At 38.8% G+C, this 27,110-nt stretch overlaps 3 protein-coding genes across 6 annotated transcripts; 1 reads left to right on the forward strand and 2 right to left on the reverse strand.

Annotated features, from left to right (window-relative positions):
* Positions 1-451: 451 nt before the first annotated feature.
* On the reverse strand, positions 452-3,551 carry LOC136236974 (ADP-ribosylation factor-like protein 3). Its single transcript, XM_066027211.1, has 7 exons — positions 3,482-3,551; positions 3,278-3,421; positions 2,903-3,019; positions 2,085-2,135; positions 1,907-2,005; positions 1,767-1,853; positions 452-628 (listed from the first exon to the last, which is right to left on the reverse strand). The coding sequence occupies exons 1-7, from the start codon at positions 3,482-3,484 to the stop codon at positions 587-589; spliced, it is 543 nt and encodes a 180-aa protein (XP_065883283.1). The 5' UTR covers positions 3,485-3,551; the 3' UTR covers positions 452-586.
* LOC136236970 (peptide chain release factor 1-like) lies at positions 3,509-9,315 on the forward strand. Its single transcript, XM_066027205.1, has 8 exons — positions 3,509-3,643; positions 3,790-3,932; positions 4,795-4,890; positions 7,481-7,652; positions 8,133-8,413; positions 8,464-8,622; positions 8,884-9,030; positions 9,079-9,315. Exons 1-8 carry the CDS (start codon positions 3,568-3,570, stop codon positions 9,226-9,228), a joined length of 1,224 nt encoding a protein of 407 aa, XP_065883277.1. The 5' UTR covers positions 3,509-3,567; the 3' UTR covers positions 9,229-9,315.
* On the reverse strand, positions 9,222-26,804 carry LOC136236968 (inactive rhomboid protein 1-like). 4 transcript variants are annotated; one of them, XM_066027200.1, is made up of 9 exons: positions 26,731-26,804; positions 25,458-25,613; positions 12,962-13,246; positions 12,524-12,847; positions 12,099-12,215; positions 11,969-12,038; positions 11,067-11,791; positions 10,491-10,730; positions 9,222-9,834 (listed from the first exon to the last, which is right to left on the reverse strand). In XM_066027200.1, exons 1-9 carry the CDS (start codon positions 26,773-26,775, stop codon positions 9,370-9,372), a joined length of 2,427 nt encoding a protein of 808 aa, XP_065883272.1. In that variant the 5' UTR covers positions 26,776-26,804; the 3' UTR covers positions 9,222-9,369. The 4 variants fall into 4 exon arrangements, with proteins under 4 accessions (XP_065883272.1, XP_065883275.1, XP_065883274.1 ...); XM_066027203.1 differs by lacking the exons at positions 25,458-25,613; positions 26,731-26,804 and adding exons at positions 14,092-14,222; positions 14,278-14,555; XM_066027202.1 differs by lacking the exons at positions 25,458-25,613; positions 26,731-26,804 and adding an exon at positions 25,433-25,450.
* Between the last annotated feature and the right edge of the window lie 306 nt (positions 26,805-27,110).

Below are 27,110 nucleotides of genomic sequence, written 5' to 3' on the forward strand. Positions count from 1 at the left end.
GCACAGGCATTCTTCACACATGTACAAACGCTTAACCAGGTAAGTGCGACTTAAGAGCAGTGAATAACATCACTGCAATACCCGACTGTGTACATGCGTTTTAAGTTGCTACACTCAATTGAACAATATCTTCAAAACAAACATTGTTGTATTGCCTATTATGAAACGATTGTCACAATCCTCATTACAGAAAAAAAATCAAACCCATGACTTGACCCAGCTAGCAAGTTTTCACTCTGTAGTTATAAATTTTACACCAAAAATTAATAGCCGTACATGTTACTACCTCACAACAAATGACACACTTGTTATTGTGTACAGTATCTGCCGTGGCAATCAACACACACACTGGGAAGTTTACTGCATATATATTTACAGTGGATAAAAAACCCCGGATAGGTAATAAAACTATTTACATGCACGTACATAACTTGAGCTCTGCACCCACACATTTCAAATGTTGATATATTATTTTTTTATTCACACACTAGTAATGTGTTCTAGTACAAATATATTCTGTACATGTATGTGTGCAGCTGTAGAGAAATAAGTCAGTGATCGGGTTACCAGTATTTGAAATATTAATTTATTTCTTCGTCACAATCTTGCTAATCCAGACCAGACCATCCTACAGTGTTAGAAAAAAATCAAGTGATAAATGAGCACTGAATTCATTTTTGCACATACATGTGTACCATAACAATTTACATCTGCAAACTTCACAACTGTTAGTACGATGTGCATGTTAGTAATACACAGGGATGAGACATTGTTCACAGCACTACAACGTATATTATTGCAATGTATGTAGTTGCCATACACTGTACAGAGATTAAGTCACTAATTTACAAAAGCAAGCATATCGTACGTATACTGTAAAGGCTTGTTGTGAATCATTTCATACCAATTAAGAGTTTTTTAACGTGTGAATAATTCCAGTGTGTTTCTTGAGCTAATGTACACGTACTGTATACTCTACATACAAATTGAAGAATTACTCCAGAAGATGAAAACTCTGCTGGGACTGTAAAGTAACCCTGTACCCTACATATATGTATATACTCACAAAGAGAGTCGCTGCTAGATAAACATGCTGATGGCTGATAGCAGCTACATACATTAACACTTTTGTGTGATATCTACACACAGTTACAGTGACACAGAGCTGCAAGTACATCACTGAACACTTGCTGTACAACAGGAAATTTTGATGGAAGGAAAAGTTGACTTCATATCTAAACACTGCATACAGACTTCATAACTGAAGTGCTTTCATTGCTGAATTAAAAGTGGACGAATTTAACCAATTTGACTGTTGTATGGTAATTGTTTGTGAACACTCCAGCACATTGGTAGAGCATGTACGTAGTTTATGAGTGTCCAAACACTGCCACGATTGTAGTCCAATCCTTATAATGCAAACTGGCCATGCATGCTACACGTCATCCTCATGCCAATCCTATGTCTACCTGGTACACCATATATGTTGTACGTACCTGTACAACATATGGTATGTATAGTGGGACACTACACTAAGTTCACTATTTATACTGTACTTGTGTTAATTATTATAGCATTTAAGTACTAGTCAAGCCATAACTGCCATGCATGCAAGAATCATGCTGTAGACTGATGAAGTTTGGGGTTTAAACATTACTGGAAAACTACAAGCACTAACAGAATCACACCCCTCCCGTCCACATACACACGTGCAATACACGCTCGCACAAGCACATACACACTACACGCATACTACACAAACACACCTCTACACCAGAGCCATCCAGGGCAGAACAAGCTTGTATATGCCAGTCTCTGTGACGAATACTATGAAGGTTAAGGCCATGTGCTATCTGAGGTGGGATAAACATGAAAACATGTGCACTACAAGTGGTGGATAACTCACATCACTGGCCGATGCTGAGTGCAGCAGATCTTGTTTGTTAGCATAAACCAATACTGGCACTCCAGTAAGCTTCTCGTCTGCCAGGAGTTCACCTAATTCCTAAAGGAAATATTATGAAACATCAATGTGATAAAAGACATCAATCTACACTAGTTAGTACACATTAGGTGGCACTTACAAATCCAGTTTCTTCCAGTCTCTTTCTATCAGCACTATCAATTACATAGACCTGTAAGTTATCACACATAGTGAAGACAAACATATTTACACACATACGTCATCCAGTACAATGTTTAAAACACTGTAACATAGACTCTGGTTGATGTGTACTAATTCAACTTTAATAAATGACAAAGAATTACAGCTACAATATTCAAGCAACAGCAGACTATTTAGACAAAGATCAGCCTTGACAGTAATATATGAAAATAAACAAAGTACACTTATTAAAAAAAGCAACACATGGAATTAAGAGGCTGTCACCAACATTAAGACTTTATATACTAACTTGACAACAATAAAATGGAGTGATCCTTCAACTCCATCAACAATCTCTATTATTCGATGACACTTATGATTGTGGGTTCATGCTGATTGGAAGCCTTCGTAGTATAAACAATCGATCCGGATCACACTGAAGTGATCTCACCTACAGTGATCTGTAGTACGAACTGGCTGATACACTTCCTACTAGCAGGATATACATTTTAGACATAAGCACTTTGTAAACCTTGTCACTGCATTCCTAAGAGCTGATGGTGCTATATGGCATACATACACCTTCTGTTTCCTTTAACGTAAGGTGTAACATTGGTATATGCTTTAATTTACACACGCATTAGCTATAGTGTTCCTGCTCAGGATGAAAAGAGACATATCCAATATTTCACTAGCTTAACACGGAAAGTTCAACACGCTTATGTGTATACAAGCACACCACACACGCATGCATGCACGCACGCACGCACAATGGTTACAAATGTAGATATCACTCACTAGTACATCAGTATTTTCAAAGTAATTTCGCCAGTAGGTCCTAATTTTCTTTTGTCCACCGATATCCCACACATTGAGCCTAAATCCTTTAGATTGTACTGTTTTGATGTTGAACCCCTGCAAACCACATCAATACAACACCAATTCACACCCATACACAATCAAGCAATAACAACTCAACCTGGTACACACATTCACAGGAAAACCCAATCAAAACAATTCCCAATCATTTAGTGTGATAAATACACGGTCACAACATCAGAGTTATGGCATGTCTAATATATACACAAGAGTACGGAGTAGAATCTGATATCACGCGTGTACGTTGGAAGGGAAATTAGTGTAGAAACAAATATCTGCTCAACACAAACTAACCAGTGTTGGTGTGCTATCGGTTGGGTCCTCGGAAGCGATGAATTTCAGCAGAGTTGTTTTGCCAGCGTTGTCCAACCCTAGCAGTAGAATTCGTATCTCTTTTTCCGGGCCCTTCTTCAACTTTCTCAACAAATCTAGCAAACCCTAGGTGTTGTACAATCACACATAAATCTATTAGTGGGACACACTATACAGTATTATTACCATCACGACATTTCATAGGGCGTGAACGCTCCGAAAATATTCAAAATTTGTATTCTATCGTTTTCGTGCGTGCACGTGCGCATGATATGCAATCGCCAGCTAGATTATTTCAGCAATTCAGGCGTTTACACAGTTTGCGACCAACACTACGTTTGTTAAGAAGTAAGTGTAATCGGAATCGTACATATAAGCATGCAAAAACTTACTGGGTATTAATTATGTGTGGGCGGTGATTGATCTGTGGTGCACGATCAGTATAGACATAGACTTCATGGTCTGTATTTATCTATGGCGTGATTCCATTACAGAGTTACACTACACATGTCCACAATGGACTACAGCCACTACAGCAGATAGCAGGACATTCTGTGATCAGAGGCTAGTTAACTATTTGAGTAATATTGAGAAGCAGTATCATACCATCTTGGATCAAGTCAACAACCAATCTGTAGTAAGTAATATAATATGTCAGTGTGTGTATATGTTTAACTGTATCTGATAGCTTTAGTTGTTTATTATTATTATTAGCATTTTACAGTGACCAGCACTGAAGGTCTGACAGCAACATGCAGGGGCGGCTCCAGGGGGTTTCCAGAAACCGGTCACGCTTAGATCGAGATACTCTAATAGAGCAGTCGGTCACTCTATTATAGCATTCACAGTATTCAGAGTAGTGTAGCAAACTATGAAGTTGTGAATAAAGATTTTTATGTGCTTTAGCAGTGATACAAACATTATTTAGTATAGACATAGATTATATATTATCTATGGTGGAGAATAGCCATTCTTAGGTGTCCTTTTTTTTTTTTTGTCTTCACCTAAAATCTAGCTGTGCTTTTGATCAGAAACCAGTCGCCAAAATCCTGGAGCTAACTATGACATGTGCTGCAGCCTTAGGATTACCTAAGCTAATTTCAAGGACTTGTACCTAATGACTTGACTCAGTGACTGATAAGGTGTAACAGGGAAGGGGCCAAAGTAAGGAAAAAAATCCCTCCAACCCCAGGATTCAAACTGCAGGTGACCCAATGTCTAGTTGGGGCCACACTCAGTCTTCCTTGTTGTTTGGTGATCTATTTTTTACTATACACAAGTACGCATATAGCTGTGAGCTGTGTTTGTGGTCTTGCCAGAACTTATTGACATGTTAAATTTTAAATGTTTTGTATAACTTTTCCATTACATGAAAATTTGTTGTATTGCTACACTAAATGTAGAACATGCAGCAAGCATGCATGATATTGTCATATCTAATTCACTATCATCCTATTGTAATCACCTGCATTTATCTGTATTAATATTTACATGTGCAGGATACAGGTCATGGTGGAGGTGAGAAGCTTCGTAAAGACCTTGCCAGGTTGGAACCACTAGTCCAACTGTCTCAGCAACAGAGAGAGTTACAACAGGTACACAATTGTGTCATAGTGATAACTCAAAAGTCAGGGGCAGATCTAGGATTTTTTGAAAGGGGGGGCTAAGCTGGATAGGGACATAGGTAACTAACTAGCCAGACATTAGAAGATACCAAGCCTTCTCACAAGGCCCTAGTTGTAAGTTTCATGTAGTATCCATGGTCATATAATTAGCTATTTGGAATAGTGACTACATGCGAAGCATGCCAACCTAGGGGGGTCTGGGGGCATGCCCCCCCACCCCAGGAAATGTTTGAAAATTAGGCCCCTCTAAAGGTGAATGTGAGAGTATCTTTGCAGTTTTTCAGTGGAAAATAATGGAATTTCAGTTTATTATATATCATTCAAATTTTACTTTTCCATTAAATCAAGACTGATTGCAATATGCATTGAGTATAGCTATCATGCATGCATGATAATTTTTTCATTTGTAGCTACCAAGCATTTAGATATAGCTAGCTATATGCCATAATGCATCAGCTCCTCTTAGCCATGCTCTAATCAGCTAAATCTGTGAGGCAGAAACATGTATAGCTAAGTAGTAGTGGTGTTGAGCGTCACAATTATTAGTATACATGCTCCTTGCTTTGTTAGCCATAACACCAATAAAGTGTAGAAAAGCAGAATGCGGTGAAGGGTACTAGTAGTTACCGTATAGAGGAAAACTTTGGCAGGGGTAAACTTTGGCAAATAGCAAGCTAAATTGTATTTGGTGAATTCAAGCTCAGTGTTTAGCTATAAAGATGCTTATCCGAGGCGCTATGAGTAATTGGCAGGTTAAAACTTGGGCAAATTCATAACAAATCACCAAATTCGCCAACATTTTCTCCCACCAAAGTTTCCCTCTATACGGTATTAGCTAGTCCACTGGCAATCCTTAGCAAAGTGCAACTATATTTGCATTTATGGGCTTTCTGAATTTGTTGTTGTGATAGTCAACTTATTAGATCTGCCGCTAAAGAGATGTCAGGTAAGTCAGATATAGACTGAACTATAAGGCTAGCTACAAATGCCAGCACCATAACCCACAGCATGGGGTCACATCAGAAGGTAACTGATAGGGCTAAGGGGGCTATAACCCCCCCCTCCCCCTTTCCTTTCTAAGTACGTACTTGGCCAATAAAGCCCTAAATCTTCAATGTGTATCAAAAGCACTTATTTCAGGAACTAAGCATCACTACCAACACAAATGATGTCTATGTAACTATACCTATTGTTCAACTCTGTTCCAGGAGAATATAGCTTCCTTTTCCTCAAAAACAAGTTTCAATTGTGGGTTGCATCTCCAGTTACAAAAGTTTTAATTGTGGGTTTTGTTTTATTCAGATGATTAGCAGTGTTTTCCACTATGGCTATAAGAGGTGATTAGTGTAGTTTTTATTTAGATGAATTATATGATTATGATTCAAAAAGTGTTAGTTGGTGTAATTGGTTATAGTTATCAGCTTCAGTATAATATGTAGCTATCAACTCAGCCATTTAGCAAACTGATAATCTACAGTCTCATAAGGCAACTATAGCATATTCACCCACTTTTGTCTTTGAATGTAAAATCTGCCCCCCCTAAATCCGCCCCTGAAAGTCTCTAATAGTGTGGGCCTTGTACCTGCAGTCTGGGCCTATACCACCTCATACAACACTACACTACTCTTTGTTGTTTGTATACAAACTACCATATGAATCAGTTCAGACAAACTTTACGAAGCATGATGTTAACAAGCCGGAAACCTACACTGCTGTTTGTGTAGCTTATTGCTGCTATTGTAGATCTAGCTTACTACATACATAACTTCCTGGGTATTACGAATGATGGAATTCTTGTTCATCACACTCCTTCCTGACCAAGTTGAAGAATTACTGAAGAAGTTAACTCCTGTGTCACTCATACTGCCAAGTGCGGGTACCAGAGTTCAGTTCATTCTGTGTTCTAGGTGAGGGTCTCATGAACAGCTGAGTGATATCACATGCCCATATATACAAAATGGTGGGCACAGTCAGGTGCCTTACCAGAAAAGAAAAGCACTGGCAGTAAAACATTACACAATTACTTTATGGAGAAGATTATACAAGTCAGACGTACCTATACAACAATATCAGTGACTACAAACGCCACTGCTTCCTTGCAGTTGCCAGCTCTTCCACTCACAGTAAACACATGTCTTCCACAATTTTCTGAACTTTAAACAATCCGTATCATGTGCGCTATCATCATGTGATGTCATGTGCATGACTGCTCCATTAGAGTATATTGATCTTTTGTGTTCTGTTGCTTTCCTTCTTGCACTTTCTTAGATTTCCTGTTTGAGGAGAAGGGGGCCTTGATATTCAAAATACCCCCTTGGATCTGCCCCTGTGAATGTACATTCTAAATGATGCCCTGTTAAACTACACTCCAGTGTGTGTCATTTGTGTACACATCACTGAAGAGAATTGGCAGGAAGAATCACACATGTAATTTCAGTGAAAATAACTTACTAATTATAATATGTAGTTGCCAAATTTGTATACAAATTACTATTGTGGCAGTTGCTTTTTATATATTAGGCTGTATTTTGTTCAACCCATAACCTTACTGCATCACTAGGAGCTGATGGAGCTGACTGGCATGTTGGATAATGATGAGATGAGGCAGTTAGCAGAACAAGACATTCAGCTGTGTAAAGATCAACTCGCAACACTTCAAGAAGAAATCAGAGTAGCTATTTTACCAAAGGATGAGGCAGACCAACATCCAGCTATCATTGAGATACGAGCAGGTAGATTAGAAGGAATGCATATGCATAGCTGAAAAATTTGGAACCTTGTTCTTGATTATACACAAGTGCTGTTTGGAGTTAATGTGGATAATTTTTAAAAATACACCACAAGATCAAACTTTTCAAAGGGCATTGTTTACTGAATGAAGATTAGCTAGGTGTCTATAATATTGTAGCATATATACTTGGTCTAAAAGAATGGACACTGAAATAGTTGAGCAGTTATTTGTGCACTTGGATAATTGACATGTCCATTTCAGATTGATAGTCGACACTGTATTTGTGTGATGATCATGCACTTAAGTTTTCAGTATACATTGCACAACATGCCATGTAGATACAAGTAACTGTTGTATTAGAGTATTTGAGTTGAGACAATGTCATATCAAGTCATGTTGGACATAATTTGCATATACATTATGTACACTATTTGTACATACTTATTGGACCTATCTGTTACCATTATATGTATCTTGGTAGGTGCTGGTGGAGAGGAGGCCTCTCTGTTTGCTTCTGAAATTTTAAAATTGTACACTAGCTTTGCAGAATACAAGGGGTGGAGGTTTGAGTTATTACAAAGATCCTACAGTGATATTGGAGGACTAAGAAATGCTTCAGCCAGTGTGCATGGTTCAGGAGTGTTTGGAGTACTCAAGTACGAGGCTGGGGTACATCGGGTCCAGAGGATACCCACTACTGAGTCCAAGGGAAGAATTCACACCAGTACAGTAACCGTGGCTACCCTACCCCAACCCTCTGAGGTAATTATGTTGTGTGATGTGTCCACATATCAAACTGTATGTTATTACAGATCGAGGTTCACCTACCAGCTACAGACTTGATAGTGGAGACGTACAGGTCAGGTGGAGCTGGTGGTCAACATGTCAACACTACAGATAGTGCAGTCAGGATCACACACATACCAACTGGAATTGTAGTCAGTGTACAGGAAGAACGATCACAAATAAAAGTAACAACAAACATTGTATGCATGTTGTACATGTGGTTTCATGTTACTACTGGTAACCATATAAATATGTAACCATGGTATTCTATAGGGTGAAATTCGGTCTGTTTGTAACTGCTTGCAACTATAACAACACTTTGTTTTCATGTGATATTTAAGCCAACATGTAGTTAGGCTTCCCAATTCATCACAGAATGTAAACAACTTTACAGTACACTTGCATACAAACTTGTGACACTGATTTTAAAAATTGTTCCATTACAGAACAGGCAGAAAGGCATGCAAGTGCTGAGGGCACATCTCTACGAACAGAAGAGATTACAAGCTGTTAAGGAGACATCTGATTTACGGAAAGAACAAACAGGGACAGGAGAGAGAAGTGAAAAAATCAGAACATACAATTATCCACAGGTATAGACAACAAACACCAGACTAGTTTGTATCATGTGATCTCAATAGGATCGTGTAACAGATCATCGAGCTCACATGACCTTACATGGTGTAACGAACTTCTTCCAAACAGGAGACATGTTGAATGACATTATTACACAATTACGAGTACAAGATGAGGCCATTGCATTGACTACACTGTTACAAGATGGTAACTAGTAGATTTTGGTAAAGGTTATAATTAATTATATAATTCATGAATTACATACCAAGCATATAAATAGATACATACATTGATGGTTATCACATGTGTCTTACATACAGGTAGAGTGACTTATAAACAATTTAGGACATCAAGTTTTAAGCCACATCTGGGTCGGGGTTGGTAAAGTCATTCTCACATAGACCATCTCTGTATGGGATACAGTCAAAATATTTGCAGCCTTCACAGAACTCAGAGTTTTGTACTAAGTAGAACACCAGAAACTGAATAAGGAACAGCCCAAGTAATATAGGAATGGCTATGATCAACATAATTCTTTTTCTCCATGCATCAAACTTCCCAAAAGTGATGTAAGGTATAAATATTAGTGCGGCTAAAATTCCATTAAAAAATCCTCCAACATGAGCTGCATTGTCAACATACGGCAGTGTCCCCAGTCCAAACATCACTACGGTTACCACTGCTATCTTGATAAGCTCCCACCAAGCTCGATCCACAATCTGCCATGACTGTATCAGCTCAACCACAATCACTGCCAGGAGACCAAATATTGCCCCCGAAGCTCCAAACTGTACTTCATATGGCACAAATATGGCACTAAGCTGTGAAACAATACACAAATGTTCAACAAAAGGACTGCATTAGTACATACCATGATCACATGTAGCTGTTGATACATGAATATATACGGGAGTGTGCTCTAGAGTCAAACCTTATTTTAGTGACCATTTCTTTACAATTACCTTGCCAAACACAGTTAATGGGTACATACATACTTCATGACCTCATTCAAAATAAGGCCACATCATTACTGAGCAGATTTATGCACATGACAGAGGATATGCTTAAACAACCAGATGAACATTCAGCCTATAAAGCAACACTGAGCATTCAGAGATTTAAAACATTACATTTAGTTTAAAAAGCGTACTGCAACTGATTGCCTTTTGGGTTAGCTAACATTTCGTAGGTAATTGTATTAGACAGGTTCAGTTGTACACAAAAGCAATGACCAGTTAGACAGGTGACCTAAGACAGGAGGTGACCTGAATAGACAGGTTTTACTGCATCACTGATAATTAATTTGTGAGAAAAAAGCATTATGTAAATGAGAAACCTGTATATATTTGTGTGAAGGAAATATTAGTTTCTTACATATCCCAGTACTCATCATCTGAATTTGGTTAAGTTATGATTTGCACAACTATGATCAAATTTTGACACTGCCATGTAGCAATAATCACCTCCATGCACTTACCAAGTTCCCTCCTACTCCACTGATAAAGTATATCAGACCAACCCTCAGCCAGCCAGCTGTACGCTCAATCTTGATACCAATGTACAGCTGAATTGTCATCACAACTAACAAGTGAATGACCCCCATGTGGAATATCAAGGGGAGAAAGAAACGCCACCACTGGTTGCCCTTGGCTTGGTCTGGTAAGTTATCTTCTGAAGGAATTCCTCCCATTTCACATACACCACTGAGACAGTTCACCTACAGAAGTGTAGAGAAATGTTCATTTGTGTGATAGTGTACACACCCAATACAAGCATAGGCCACCTGTATATTCTTATCTAGTGGTAGAGGATAACAGAACTATGGTGAAAACTCCCACATCACAACTTTTTCAGTTACGTATATAAGGTGAGATCAGAAAACTTCACTGCAAACACCTTCAATAACTCCTATACTGGACGTAGCTGAAAATTTTAATGAAAATTTAAACAACTGCTTTTCTTCCAACACATTCACACATGTCTCATAAATGATGTGTAAATCACTCAGTAGCATGCATGATCAAATTGTGGATACACATACAGTCACACTTACTTGACTACACAGCTCAACATTTCGATGGTACACCCCATCTCTTTGCTCACAGTCAAGTTCTAATAACAGCTGACACCGTCCAGTCAGCGAAATACAACAAGGATGGAAATTGACTAATGTGGCATACTGCGTTGTACTACATAGACCACTAGGAAGGAACTCTGTATCATTAGCAGTACCAGCACTATCTGCACATTCTGATATGGAGGTGGACCCAATCCAATTGCCATTAACACAACAGCCCACGCCGCCATCAACTATCTGTTCTTCACGTATTCTTGCATTACGAGCATTAATCTTGTGGTCTTCACGCATACACGGAGTGAACTTAGCCCCAATTGTGACCAGGAATGGAATTGGAGCACCAATCCAAGGATTAAAGGGTTCTTCATACACTGTTGTTTCTGCTTTACGGATGGGATCCTTTAGTGAAGCTGCTTCATCAGTCACTTCATTAGGGATGACTCCAATTGGTGCCAATCCTCCAATAACGATAGCAGCAATTGTAGCAATGGATTGTACCAGGGTAATTCCAAGGATGAAGAAAGGAAAAAAAGTCGGAAGAGATTCAACCTTTTGTCTAATTAACGTGCTCTGTCTCTCTAATTTGGTGCGGCCAGCTCTTCTCTGACGTCTCGGTCTCAACTGAACACCATCTTCAGTAATCCTCCCACCTCTGGTACTAGGCTGACGAGTAATTCCGCCACCACCAGCAGCCCCATTGTCTGGAAAGGATAGAGAATATAGAAAATAAAAGAGCTCTGTGTTGTGTGTACATACATGCGTTGTTGGAATCACAGTGTACAGGTATGGCTGTGAATGCCTATACTGGCACATATACAATAATCACAATTTTTGCTAAATCAGAAGGCTATCTATCAATTCTTGCCAACCCCACTCACCTGTCTGCTCCGCTCCGAAGAAACCTTCAGCTCCTCTCCTCCTTAACCTTCTCTGCTCTCTGGCTTCATTCTATAAGAGTGCAGAGATGAACACTTGGTGGGTGCAAGAAATATTGTCATTTATACTTACTTTCACAAAATTAAGATAATAAGCATATGCTTCATTGGGATCAAAAATGAAGTCTTGCATATTCTCAGCTGTCACTGATGTTTGTGATGGAGCAATCTGACGTCTTCTCTGAGTGCCCTGACAATGATAAGAAATAGTGAACTGTGACATGCTTGTTTAATTTCCATTTCTTTGTCAAGCCTTTCAATGTGTCTGCACAGTATGTACATCTATACAATATCTAAATGTGTACTTAAAACACGCACATGTAGAGAATATCCTATGGTGTCCACTGTGTAAATAAAAGTACTGTGCACACACACAGATATACACCCACAGCAGAAATACTGTAAACATACTAGAGTACTAGTATGAGAACATATTATGTTACTTTACTGCATCAATGATGGAGAGAAACTGTAAACTAAATGACTACTAGTTTGTACCTGTCGTTGAGGCTGAGGAGGTTGATGAGGTTCACTAACAATCTGAGCTGGCACATCAATGTGACCGGTATTTATTGAAACTTGCAAAGTCATTTGTTGTGCTTGCCCAGAAGGAACCAGTGGGTCTGTTACAACATCATAATACTGTGGTGGTGCTTCAGACAAAAAAGCATCCTCATCACTATCACTAGAAGATGATCCCAAGTTGTCAAAGGAACGTTGTGGCTCTGTATTCATCATGAGTTGTTGAGCTATTATCTCATCACCTTCATCAGCATATTGTCTGGTTCCTTGATCACCAGTTATAAATTGTAGGGTGCTCGTCTGTATGTAAGCAAGTGTTCTATATCACACTACACTCCACATAACACTAACACACACATGAAGGCATGATGCATGCACGCATTACATACACTACATATATACAGACATACATACCTGTACACTATGTTGAGCAACCTCAGCCCAACCAACTGTCTCACTGTTGCCAGCCTGTGAATCTTCTGTCACACCAAAGAACTGACCAACTGCTTGTCCAAATGCTATGGCACCATTACGAAGAGTCCTGAATCGACGCTCCATTGGAGGTGTAGGTTGTGGCTGGATAGTAACCTCTTGTTCACCACCAACCACATAATCTGTACTACGAGGTAGTGTCTGTTGTCTACGAATTGTAGCACTTCTAGACATTGTCCTTGCTCGATCACGTACATGTTGTAACACCTAAGAGTTATTATCATTCATGTAAACTACAGCGGCACACACTTCACTAACATAAGTGCTGCCAATCAATGCTATACATTGATCGTAACATGTAAAATGTATTCATCACTGAATACAATACATGAATAATGCAGTAAACAACATGTACACAACATGCTTGACCATTATTGGATGGGTATGACTTGTGAGTACACTCTTGACTGCATTACTGCACCACATGCATCCACAGGTTTCATTTATATAGTGCAGAAACATGGGAATGGCAATACAAGCAGTGACTCAGTTGACTATCAGTTTAAAAACAAATGGCCTAATATATAACACTAGGCAATGAAAAGGAGAAACAATGCAAGTCATGAGACCTAAAAATGTTACATATAGTCAAGCACAATACTCACTGATCAAACCTGGAGGCTAACTAAAACCTATTATCAATCCTACAATATGTTTAGAACATAATGCACCTATCAATGTATTGCCCCACCACCTCAGGCATAAGTGGGGCTTTACAGGGGGAATTGATACGAAACTGCTGCCCCACTATGGGGCATTTGACGATCGTTTAGTAAGCACCCAAATATTTTTGATGTAACTTCCTTCGCTATGTCAAATCCTGAGAAAATCCTGCATTGCAACTGGGGCCAATGGTGGGGATTTGACACGATAGGTTTGCCCTACTATGGGGCATTTGACATTCGGCTGTGTCAAATCCCCACTATAGCCCCATATATGCCCGAGGGGGGGTAGTGGGACAATACATTGATAGGTGCATAAACAATGTGCTGTTTATACAGTAAATATGTGTTTACATTAACAATGCACAGTACACCAACCAGTACACATACAGGATCATTAACAGGGATTACATGTAGTCCCCACAGTCCACATCAAGCAATGCTATGCAAGTGATAAATCTGATCTCTCTAGATCTCGTCCCACACATTCCAAGTGGTCACAAACTAGCCAAACAATATTCCTATTATGGTTATTAAACCAGCGACATTTTCCTGTGACTCAGCAAACATTATTACCTGAAAGAAACTCGCCCATGCGAGACAGTCATTTCTCTTTAGTCGGTGGAACTCTCTTCTTAATACTTCATCCCCGGGATTGTTTAGGGCTGAGTGTTCAATACTCGATCTAGCCGCATTAAGAAAGCCTGCTTCGTCTAATCCTCTTCCTTCTGGTGGTACGTACGTAGCAAACTGCGCCCTGAAGAACGCGATTTGATCTTGGGTAAACGAAGCGGGTACATCTGCCATTTCAAAGTAAGGCGTGGTAAGCATTGCGTAAAAGGCGCGGTGACGTCACTAAACTCACGTGAAGGAACATTATAGCTGCTGTATGCTGTGTTTGTTCCGTGATAATACAAATGATTTAATCACAGTGACCTGTAAAAAGGCGCGTTAGTATTTTTTCCTACATCAGAGCATGCAGACTGCAGTTTATAATTAGACGTGGTTTTTCTTTCGCGATAACACAAGATATGGCCATAGATATATGATATGGCTAACTGACAGATATCCATCTACACGAGTATAATCTATGTATAATTAACCGGCTAGCTACTATCCCACTATATCAAGAGCGGATCAAGGGAGGTGAATCAGGGGGCCGAAGCACCCCGCCGACCCCCGGCCTCCAAAATTTTACTATGTGCCGCGGATAGTAGAAGGGTACAGGTGCATCTAATGCATACATGGGCAATGAAAACATGGAAGAATTAGAAGAGACTGAGAGCTAATCTCTTCTAGGAATCAACAAGGGGGACGAAAGCTAGTCTCACCCCCAGCCCGAGGTTAGGTAAAAAGCTGCTAGCTAAACATCGGAATACTCTATAATAGAACAGTCAACTATTCTAATAGAGCATTATAAAGAACAAAGACCAATTGCAACTCCTAGACCCCTTAAACCATATATACTGCAGCATTTATGATGTTCCCTTTATATGAAAGCACACGCTAGAAAATGATGATTTCACTTAGGCTCACAATGCTTATTATTCGGCAGTGCCATGCATATTTGATCTCAGAAAGCTAAATTTGCAAAAAAAAAATTCCTGTGAGAGCCCCTAGCTCTATGTTTTAATACTGCATGCTCCTCATGCTGAGTGTCACACTTCTCACACTGCACTATTTGTAACGGCAACCCCACTATAAGATGCCTTAAGAACTGCCTCCCTTACAGGTCTCTAGGCATGCAGGCTATAGCAAAGGCGGACATGGTCTAGGATTTCCCAAGGTGGGGGGGGGGAGGGAGGGTTGCTAAGCTATAGGTGCAATCACTTAGAAAACAGTCATAAAACATACAGCTAAAGTATCTTTAGCTTCTGGGGGGGCTGTGCCCCCTAGACTGACTGGTCATGATGCACTCTCCTTCAGTTGTCACATCCTGGATCCTGTGCCCCCTAGATATGACAACTTGCACATAATTATAAGACATATTAAGTGATATGGTTGACTGATCATGACCTTGAAGCTCAGCGGAGCCATGCAACCAATTGAAGTACACATTTTAAAAACAGATATTTAAGTAGAAAAGGGTTGCAGTCCCATTATCTATACACATAAACACGTATATGCATGGACTAACACATGGCTTGTATAGCTGAAAACATCAAAAGCAGGGAGGTCAACACCCATGCAAGCTCTACCTGAAAAGCCATGAGATATTATAGCTAAGTCTTATCAATTTGAGTACTGATGTTACTACACTCAACATGCAGAGAAGGATCATCATATGCATATGCTTTGTGGTGAGCCATCTACTTGGTGGTATATAAATCTTTACTAAAGGCAAGCTAGGTCACATTGCCTGATATTAATGACCACATTTTTCTATAATATTATACCCATACATTCTTTAAAAGCAAGTTGATTTGGTTTGACTTTTATTTAGATTCCTTCATTCAGCTATTAAAAAAGCTATTCTCAAAAATGCACAAAATAATTAATACATTACTCTGCATGCATCATTACAAGCAAAGCCATTTCCACAAGTGTGCAGTGATTTCTTGGTGATTGATATAGTCTACAACGTTCTGGTTGTATAATCTACTTGACAAACAGATATAGCAATGATGATTAGAACCAAACACTATTGGTGGGATCCATGTTCCCAAGTTGTATATCTGCTGCATGGCACAAAAGGAGTGATATCTAACCATGCAGGGATGGAATTGACAACCAGTGAAACTTACAATAGTGATGGTGATAAGACACACGGTCAAACTTTTGTAATGTGCAGACCCCAGTTGTGCAGATACTGAATAATCTTTGCTGATGTGCTGTAGTTAACATTGTACCCCAATCAGGCAGAGCATAATAGATTAAGAACAAACACCAGTAAGAGTTGATTCAAAATAAAAACTGACTGAAATGTTCCAGATGGGTTCTCCTTAATAGCATTCTCTTTAGACACAAACCAATTTTCTTTAGTTCTGCATCTGACAACTCAGATTTGGTCAATAGGCATGGAGCATGCATGCTGTTGCAGGGGAGGATTATTGGGTGCTTGGGACATTGAATTTTTTTTATCATTTACTATCTAGTAGTCAGTATAGAAACTAAAGGCACAATTGTATTGTAAATATAATGCAAATAAATTTTTTTTAGCACTTTTGGGAAGCAATTTATGTCCTATGAGAAGTGGTTACTGGGCAATTGAAATAGTCTAATAGAACAGTCAACTACTCCAACAGAAAGTTCAGCAGAATTTAGTGAAGCTCCACAGTCCATACATTTTTTATTCATCTAACATATGTACTATAGTACTGCCACTGTTGTGCCGAACATCCTGCTGTATAGGTTCAAATCCTGTACACAACTATAATTCATTATAGGTGTTTTTGAAAACCCTAAGTAAACTAAATGGTGCACTTTTAGCTTTATAATATCCTCGCTAGTTTCTGAATCAGGTAACCCTTACAGTACAGGGTATGCATACCATGCGATGTATAGTTATTACAAGAGATTTTGTACATGGAACTGAAGCACCTATAGCTTTTCAATCTAATTTCTAAGGAAGTCACATATATGGTACAAAGCACCTAGATATCTGGCTGCTACACGGTCACTGGTGGCTGTAGATATTATTGCACGGTCTTGCGTGTCTGTTAGATTTAGCTATAATAACTGTTCAATTTGATTTAACTCCTGAAGATAAACCTGAGACCTGGAGCAATCATGACTCACAGTAAACCTTGGGAGCTCTGGGAGTTGACATGCAGACCTGTTTAATGTAAGAGAGTAGCTATAGCTTCTGGAGTGCCACAATTGCAAGACACACCATGCAGTACCATATCATTTTGTTAAGTCCCAACACATTCAATATTTTATTTCTTATAAAGAAGCAGATAAACTTTACAAACTAATCATTATGCCAATGTAAAAGCTGTATCGAATGCACCACCAATATAATAGAATATAAGAAATAACAGTACAACATCATGTATCCAGGGTTAAACAAGACTATATAGACCAAGTAAGGAAAGTACAGTGTTAAACTTTTTAGAAATTTTTACATGATCTGCAGTTGGTTCACATTCACCTGAGCCCTAGTTTCTTGTTAATAACTCTTGCTATATGGGCCAGCTGCTAAAACATTTAGTAGCACTGTGAAGCCCTTTAAATTCCAGAACTGTTAATCAAAAAAGCACTTTGATGCGGGCAAGAACAAGTGAGTTATGAGGCTTTAAAAATATCCCATACATTTATTTTGGACAATTTCAGGCATGCAAACATGTTTATAACATGAACACATACTTTTTCCAGTACAAAACCATTGGGAGTGAACACATGTTCACTATTACTGTACTTGGCGGGGGCTCAGGTGAACACATACCAACTATAGCTATGCGTACATTAATAAGCCAGAATAATTTTGGGAGTAATAGGCGGCAAAAAGAATCACGAATAATTCCAGAATGTGATCTTCAGGAATATTTTTCTTGTAGTATTGCAGTAAAGGCACATCCTCAAACATTGCTAGATTACAATCGTGAAAAAAAGATCAAGATACTCTAATAGAGCAGTCACTTACCCTAATTAAATAGTCACCCAAGTTTTATGTGACTGCTCTATTAGAGTATCTCAATCTTTATGCACTGTTTTTATGCATGAAAGTGATTTTATTTTCAACTGCAGAAGAAATTCCATGTGAATTCTACTATTCTAGGAACTTCAGGAATAATTTTGAGAAAAATAGGTGATTAAAAAAGAATTTCCAGCAAGAATAATAGGTAATTTAAAGCATAATGTACTCAAGCTTATTTACATCAGAACCTTCCGGTTACATCAAAATTGCATGCAGAACTTATCTATCACATATATAGCTCATTATATCTTCATACAAAGACAAGATGAGAATTTAACCTTGTCAGCCACTTAATTACTTAGCTTGTTACAGTGGAACCTGTCTATAATGGTCACCTTGGGACCAGATATATCTGGCCTTTATATACAGGTGGCTGTTATAGAGAAAACCTGTATAAGGTGGTCAGCAGCATTTTAGTGGCTATGGCCGTTATAAATGAGTGATTATTATTAAGAGGCTCGCGCCAACCGCAATGCAGTAATATTTTAGTACAGAAAGGACAAGGTGAGCTTGTTATGAATGTTGGTTATAGCTATTGAATACGTTTAAGCAATGAAGCCTGATAGGTTATATAGTATTCATTGAAAGGCAGGAAGCGTGATAATTGTGCATTAATTGAAACGGTGCCGTGGTGCCAGGCAGTTGGCTTAACAAGCCACCATAAAAGGTAACGACCACTATATGAAGGAGAAAGTTATTTATACAGTGATTCATAGGCGAATTCTTGGTTGGCCGTTATACGCATTAGACAGGTGACCGCTTAATGCAGACAACAATGCATACATTTGTATGGGAAAATATTTGGGACCTCGTGTCCATGGCCGTTATGCAGAGGTGACCGCTTAATCCAGGTGACCGTAACACAGGTTCCACTGTATAATAATTATACTTCACACACAATGAAGTTTATCTTGTATAGAAAGAGTCCACCCAGACATGAATACACATGAACTTTTTAGTCGCCAATATGAACAAAAAGAACAACAAAAGCTAGCACCATACATTTGTCTAGGTGACAGACCTCCTTCATGGCAGAAGTGATGTCCAGGTGCAGTCATGAGAAAAGCTAATCAGTGAGTAGTTGTATATAAACAATACAAACACTATTTTTACATATGTGACCGGATTTGCGAAAAGGTACCTTTTTCACACACAAATTTTGATCCATTTTTTGAACTTTAAAGCTTCATAAAATTTTGATCATGGCATATAATTGCTTGAAATTTTCAATGAATGTAGCTACAGTATCTGGCTACATTTTGATACTAAGAGAAAGTTAATCAGTATAAGGCATCAAGTGTTACATCATTTTGTTTGCTGGTATGTCAAATGTGTGGAAAAGGTACCTTTTCGCAAATCCGGTCACATATAGATATCATAAGCCCACATACACCTGCCACCTCCCATAACATTGGAAGGCAAAAACTAAAGCTGAAGCAGTTATAGTGCCACCACTCAAGGATTTTCATCATACATTATCATAATAAATGACTTCATCCTCTTCAGTGGAAAATGCAATTGCTTTGAAACTACACACGCTTGTACTTTGTGGTCCTACTACTTTTTGGAATAGTTAATTAAATTATTTAGCTGTTGCCTAGCAACCACATACACTGAAAACCTATGGTGATTTTTTTTCTCCCACACAGTACATTGTGGCTGCAATGGGCCTTATGCAAAATGCTTGAAGCCATATAAGTACTCGTAACACTGCGGATACTTACTGCTACATGCCTGTGTCATCGCTGTGACACGCTTTATGTGGGGTCAAGTTTGTACAGAGTGCATTGAGAGCTTTGTGAGGTAAGCGCTTTGTAACGGCTGTGCAGTTTTCTCCTTTCAATATTGTATTGCGCGTGAGCGGCGCTATTATGTTTGTAAATTAAAGTGACTTGTTGTAATAGCGTGTATCGATTGGAATGATTTGTGTTATCTTACAGGCTGCTGTAATGGTCCATCACTGCATCGCTCCGCATTGTAACAGCCACTCAGGAACGCCCAGCTGTATAGGAGTGTCTTTTTATGCACTTCCGTTGAACCGTCCCGCTTTATTGAAGAAATGGTTAGTAAAGATCAAGCGACAGAATACTCCTGTGAATACAAATTCACAGGTGTGCAGCAGGCATTTTGTTGGGGGCAAAAAGAATGGAGATGATGTTTCAACCATTTTCGCCTGGACAAAGTCATCTAGGCCTCCACCACAAAGTAGACCAGAGCCCTGTTTAAAGTGCAAAAAGCGTGTTCGGAGTGTTGCTAATAAAGAAAATGAATCTGCCATCGGTACACCTAAAAATGTCACCACCACTAAAGCTACTACTAATGCTAGTGTGGCCTGTGATTCTCAGAAGTTTGAACATCAAGAAACTTTAGAATCTGCCAGCAATACAGCTCAAAATGTTACTGCTGAGCCTGCCGATGTTCAGAATTTTCAACATCAAGAAACTTTAGCATCTGCCAGCAATACATCTTAAAATGTTATTGCTGAGCCAGCCAATGTTCACAATTTTAAACATCAAGATACTGCAGAATCTGCCAGCAATGCATCTCAAAATGTTACTGAGACCTGTTGTTCTGCCAATGTTCAGATTTTTAAACATCAAGAAACTTTAGACTCAGCCAGAAGTATACCTACAAATGTTACAACTAAGAAAGTCTGTTTCTCTGCTGGAGTTCAAGTTTCCCCCACATGTTACAATGAGGGTACGAATACTAATTTTAATTCCTCTTTGTGCAACGCTTCAACGCAAACTGTCAATGAATATTTTACAGCCAATGTTGCTACTCAGACAGAGTGTCAATCCGATGCTACAGATCAAGTGTTTCAGGAGAGTGTTGGAGCACAAGCTGATGAGTCCACCTATCCAAAAAAAAACATGTATCTGTGATGACTGAAGATGTCACTAATATAGCTGTACCCTTTTCAATTGATCAAGTTAAAGATGTGGCAAGGCCATTAGTTTTTATACAGGTTTACCATCTTTTGCGTGTTTTTTAGTCTGTTTTCAGTTTCTTGGACCTGCTGCAGTGAATCTATAATACACAACAAAAGTTTGGAAGGATGGTTGCATAGAACGACATAGGTCTCTTTCACCAATGAATGAATTTTTTTTTGACTTTGTGTCGCATCAAGGCTGGTTTGTTCAAGCAAGATCTAGCTAACCGATTTCAAATATCACAATCAACAGTGTCACGTATTATAACCAGCTGGATAAATTTTATGTATGCTAAGTTTAAGGAAGTTCCTACATGGCCAAGTAGACAAGTCATAGATCGTTTTATGCCTTACCAGTTTGAGAACTTGTATCCAAGTACCAGATGTATAATAGATGCTACTGAAATTTATATCCAGATGCCATCAAACCCATCAGCTCAACAATTAACCTTTTCCAGTTACAAAAACTACAGTACACTTAAAAGTCTCATAGCCATTACTCCATCTGGCTCTATTTCATTTGTGTCAGATTTATATGGGGGCAACATTTCAGATAAGAAACTGACTATGAAATGTGGAATTTTAAAACTATTAGAACCAGGTGATTCCATTATGGCAGATTGTGGGTTTACAATCAGTGATATATTGCCACCTGGTGTCACATTAAATGTACCACCTATGTTAAACGAAACTGGGCAGTTGAAAGAAGAGGAACGAACTACCACAAGAAGAATAGCTTTGGTACGTATACACGTAGAAAGAGCCATTCATTGGATAAAGACATACCACATATTGCACAATGTTCCTAATACCATGCATAACCAAATAAACTAGATCTTTTTTGTATGTGCCATGCTAACAAACTTTTTACCAATACTTGTAAATGATATAGAACATGACGATGAACAATAATTTGTCAAAAAACCATTGTATATACACTTACAATATCAATACAGTTGTATGATGGTTCACATAAGCAGCTGCTCAGACTGGTGATCTAGTAGAGAAATGCTGGTAACCAAGGTAGGCATTCGTCCTCCCACAGCTGCTTATCAAACTCTACACTTAATATTTCCATGGACTTAGGGGTCCATACTACAAAGTCACAAAAGTTGGTCTGTGTGATGGCCATTGCACACTGTATTTGATAATAGTAGTTGTGAGATTTGTCCATAGCAAAAGAGCCATCTTCATTGCAGGTAAGATAAAAACTTTGACAGTGTTGGCAAGCCTCCAGTACAGTTAAATTACTGGCTGAATAGGGGCACTTGATCTCTAAAATACCAACCTCTCTTCTGGAACTACTGAACAATACTCCATCTGCACTGGCACCCAAATAACCAGGTTCTCTTATATAAAATCCAGCCTTATGAAGTTTCAAATTTCTGTGGCGCTGTGGTAGGATAGCAGCGTACTGATCAAAAGCAACATGTTCATGTTCTCTTCCCCATCTTATAGCTGCAACATTGGAAAGATCCTTTGTGTGAAGGTCACATCCTAGTTTGTCAAATGCAGACTTGCATAACAATACTCTACCAAAATTAGATGCAGTTAGTCGTCCAAAATGCTCCTCATGCCAGCGCAATGACACAGCCTGTTTCCTAGTTTGGTTTCAACTAGTTCTTTCTGAGCAACCGTAGGTGTAATACCTTTCAAAAATGTTTCACCAAAACCAACAATGACGTTGAGTGGAGGAGGTGACGGTGTTTGACAAAGCTCAGCCTGTACACGGGCTCGTACACTACTTGGAGTTAGTGGTAGTAATTTTATGCTAGAATCAGCACTAGTACACCGTGGAGATAAAAGTTCTGTAAGCCCACATGTATACGGTAGTGTCTTTAGGCTATCACCTAACTCATCCAGTTCATCTTGAGATGTCTTCCTCATTGATGGTGGCCTTGGATCGAAAAATTTTCTTTCTTTTCTTTTTCTCTCCTTCCCTGATTCAAATGAAATATCTTCTACCATCTTACTGTCAAGGCGTTTCTTCTTTGGTTGGTTCCATTTTTGCAACACAGAAGTACAGCTGGCTTCATCAAGCTGAATAGCAGTTGATCTCATCTTCACAAAATCTTCTAAGCAGTAACACAATGCTGCCAGATGTTTGCAGCTACCCCAGGGTCCCTTACCCGCTGGGAAAGTGCAGCTGGCTTCCAAAACACTTGCTGGTTCTTGCTGTAAAATGACAGTGGTACTATTTCTTCATTTCAGGAGGCGAATCGCTTTAACAACAAAAAGGTTCCTGCGAAGAAACTTTTAACTGCTGTACATGTCCTTCCTTAAACAGTCAGTATCCGGAAGAAGTCAGATTTTTCCAGTCTTGGCGTTCCAGCCCATCTTCTTCTTTCATGTAAATAAAATAATCTATAAGCATTTGGCTCGTGAAGTTTGGAAAATCTTTAAATACTTCAGCAATTGACTTTTATACACAGTCTTGCGCTACGTATACATTCGGTTGAGTATCTGGCCTTTCCAAAGCTTGTCTCCCCTGACCCATTAAACTGTGTTCATATACCCTACATACAAAATTATTACATATACGTATCACGCAGACACAAATACCAACCTTTCCACTAAATCAGCTTTTTCCCCCTTGGTTAGTAAATTATTCTGCACCAAAATCAACTTCAATTCTTGCACAAGCATTCTTTCTGGCTTCTTAGACTTAGAACTAGTAGCCATGGCAATACCTTCTTAGATTATCTTCTTTGTTAGATTCTAATTAATGCACACTATTACAACAAGTCACTTTACAAACATAATAGCGCCATTTTCACGGGTGCATACGATAAAGTACCTCACGAGCAATACAATATTGAAAGGAGAAAATTGTACAGCTGTTACAAAGCACTTACCTCACAAAGTTCTCAATACTCTTTGTACAAAGTTGACCCCACGTAAAGTGTGTCGCGGCGATAACACGGACATGACACAGATGTGTAGTGGTAAGTATCCGCAGTGTTACGAGTACTTATATGGCTTTAAGCATTTTGCATAAGGCCCATTGCTACACATATACGTATCGCTTCCTTACACCACATAGAATAATTGATATTGGATTCATGATCCATTATTTAATTGATACAAGGAAATTACCAAAAGTCAGGCCATCATTGCAAAATGCTACTGCTCCTTCATACCCACACATGTGTCTTTACAAATACACCTGAAGATAGTCTAAGAGTAGTACAATAAAGCTATGGAGAGATATTATCCAAAAACCTTACTAGGGCTTCTCTATACTTGTATGAACTTGGTAAAAATGCACTGGGGTTTATGGTGCCTAATTATCCTTTCAACATAATACCATCATGCTTACAGGACAGTATGCTCCTCGCCTTACTCACAAAACTTGAATTTTGAACTCCTAGAGCATTATTTAGGACAATAGACATGTAAGGTTGTAAAACTGTGCCAGCTTATTGATTTTCAATGAATTCCACAGGAATGTATTCTTTCAAGTAATATAAACACTAACCCACTAACAGTAACATTCTAAACATAAAAATAACAAAGATATTGATATATGCAATTAAAATTTAAGAAAAATACTGCATTCTGATTGGCTAAAGCATAGCAACCATACTAATTTGCATCCAATTGAGCCAATTTTTTTCAGGCATTGTTGTTAGGTAATCTATTGTTTAGCTTTGTTAGTACACTTCCACTTAAAAATAGCAATTTATGCCTGGTGGCACTATAATATGACACTGGTTCTTTGCCCTGCACTACTGGAGTTGTTCAGGTATATTCTTCAGAATTAAGGCTGCATACATGCACCAAATCTCATGGATGAAGGTTGAGTTTTAAATTCCATTAGACCCTATAACAAGCAAGGGCATTCTCTTTTCCAGTTAACACCAGGTACCAGGTACCAGCTATGTGTGTAAATCTCTTGCTCAATATTAAGGATACAACGTGAACAACGGGAGATCAAGTCACCACTGGGTCTGAGATTTTTTCTACATTCTTCAACATTTCAGTTACATGTTTCTGACTCCCTGTATTCACAAGCTTTAGCCTTCTCACAGGTCCCTAGTGGGATAACATTTAATAAAAAATAACAACAGGGCCCAGCCAGGTTCAGACCTGGGACCTTGTGATTTCTAGACTGATGCTCCAATCATGTGACTGCACACAACACTTACACACAGACATACCTACATACAAGCATTCATCACATACATTAGCACACCACTGTATATCCAGGATGGAGACAGTATGGCCAGCAAAGATGTGTAGTGGAGTACTGAGGTCACTAAAGTTCTGTAGGAACACTCTCTCATCTCCAATACCATGAATGTGTTGAGCTAATGATAGTGCCAGCCCATGAATGAATGACTACATCAACCAGAACCATACACATGTACACAAACAGTATACATCATGGCACATATGTGACCAGATTTTAAAAAACCGATCCAAATAGCACATCAGGCAAAATCAAACTAACACTACCAGTGGATAGCTACACTATTGTACTACAGTAGGACCTCGATTATCTGAACAGTAGCGGTGACTGTTCTATTAGGATATTTTGTCACAGGTGTATGTTCTATTAGAGTATTTTGTCACAGGTGTATGTTCTATTAGAGTAGTTCAACAGAGCTCTGTATATAAATCAATGGGCTTCATTTATCCAAACAAATTAACTTATCTGAACACTTTTGTGATTCAGCTGGCACACAGGTGTTCGAATAATGGAGGTCCTACTGTAGTAGTTTTGACCTTCAGTACTACTCAAACCACTCAAGGTTGGTTTTAACTGACGTCTTTTCTGGGTGGTGTGGAGAGCTCCAGTGATGGTTTCAAGCCTTGTGAAGGGCCTGGCTTGGGCAAGAATCAGTGGTTTACTGGTGGATGGCCTGATAATATTGGTTAAACATTGTTTCTGTTATTTCGTTGCATATCAGCCACTAGAGCCCTGTAATCTCATGCCTGGATTTCAATCGTGGTCTGCCTCCATTTTGAAGTCTATCTCTTGCCCACCACCACCCTTCTCCCCTTAGTGAGCACTCGTGATACTACTTTGCTCATCCAACTGCTTAGATTTTCTATCTTATTTGGTGAGAAATTCTATAAGCAGCTACAACTACTGGAAGTGGTCTGAAAGGTAATAGATTGGTGCATCTCTTGCATAAATTTCACATACATCATCCTTGACAAGTTATGCTGACTTGAATTCTTTAAACAGTTTATCTCAAAACTTCTATAATGTGCAATTTGGAATGTTTTCCCAAAATTCAGTCACATATACATACATCATGCATGCACATATACAGTATACAAACTGTACTGATACAAATACATGCACTTAGTATAACACACAGTCTTTTACTACTTGTACTACATGGTATTCATACTGTGCAAAGGTGTGTACAAGAATTAATACTACAATGCAGTGTTTTTGTGGTAATTACAGTAGCAAATTTCTCCCGTCCAATAAATTGGCACTTACCATGTTTGATGCTTCCCAAAAAGGTTCAGCATCGCCCTTCAACATGTGTACTGGTTCACAAGGTGTAGAAATGCCCCAGAACTTAAAAAAAACACAACAGTATATATACATATACGTATATATGTAGCATACGCACATGCACAGTACACCAATGCTCACAAAGAGACTTATACACATATTATACACTTGCACACAAACAGTACAGATTTCACATTTATTTGCCCATTTAAAATCAATATTTTATTGCATAGCTGCCAACTCTATTGTCTCAGCTGTTGTTGTTGAACAGTCACCGTATCCATGTGCACTGCTCAGGTGTCAAAAGTAAGTGTAGGAAGTCACAGGTACTAGTGAGAGTGTGGAGACATCAAGTTATACGT

This window comes from Dysidea avara, chromosome 10, assembly GCF_963678975.1.
Source record: "Dysidea avara chromosome 10, odDysAvar1.4, whole genome shotgun sequence".
Lineage (NCBI taxonomy): Eukaryota > Metazoa > Porifera > Demospongiae > Dictyoceratida > Dysideidae > Dysidea > Dysidea avara.

Coding starts and splice junctions, on each gene's coding strand:
- LOC136236968 (XM_066027199.1), bottom strand. CDS start 14,532: ATGCTTACCACGCCTTACTTTGAAATGGCAGATGTACCCGCTTCGTTT. Junction 13,247..14,277: donor CATGGGCGAGTTTCTTTCAG/GTAATAATGTTT, acceptor AATAACTCTTAG/GTGTTACAACATGTACGTGA. Junction 12,039..12,098: donor ATTATCTTAATTTTGTGAAA/GTAAGTATAAAT, acceptor GCACTCTTATAG/AATGAAGCCAGAGAGCAGAG.
- LOC136236970 (XM_066027205.1), top strand. CDS start 3,568: ATGCAATCGCCAGCTAGATTATTTCAGCAATTCAGGCGTTTACACAGT. Junction 4,891..7,480: donor AACAGAGAGAGTTACAACAG/GTACACAATTGT, acceptor CTGCATCACTAG/GAGCTGATGGAGCTGACTGG. Junction 7,653..8,132: donor TATCATTGAGATACGAGCAG/GTAGATTAGAAG, acceptor GTATCTTGGTAG/GTGCTGGTGGAGAGGAGGCC.
- LOC136236974 (XM_066027211.1), bottom strand. Junction 3,020..3,277: donor CCGATAGCACACCAACACTG/GTTAGTTTGTGT, acceptor TGTGGTTTGCAG/GGGTTCAACATCAAAACAGT. Junction 2,136..2,902: donor TTGAAAATACTGATGTACTA/GTGAGTGATATC, acceptor GATAACTTACAG/GTCTATGTAATTGATAGTGC.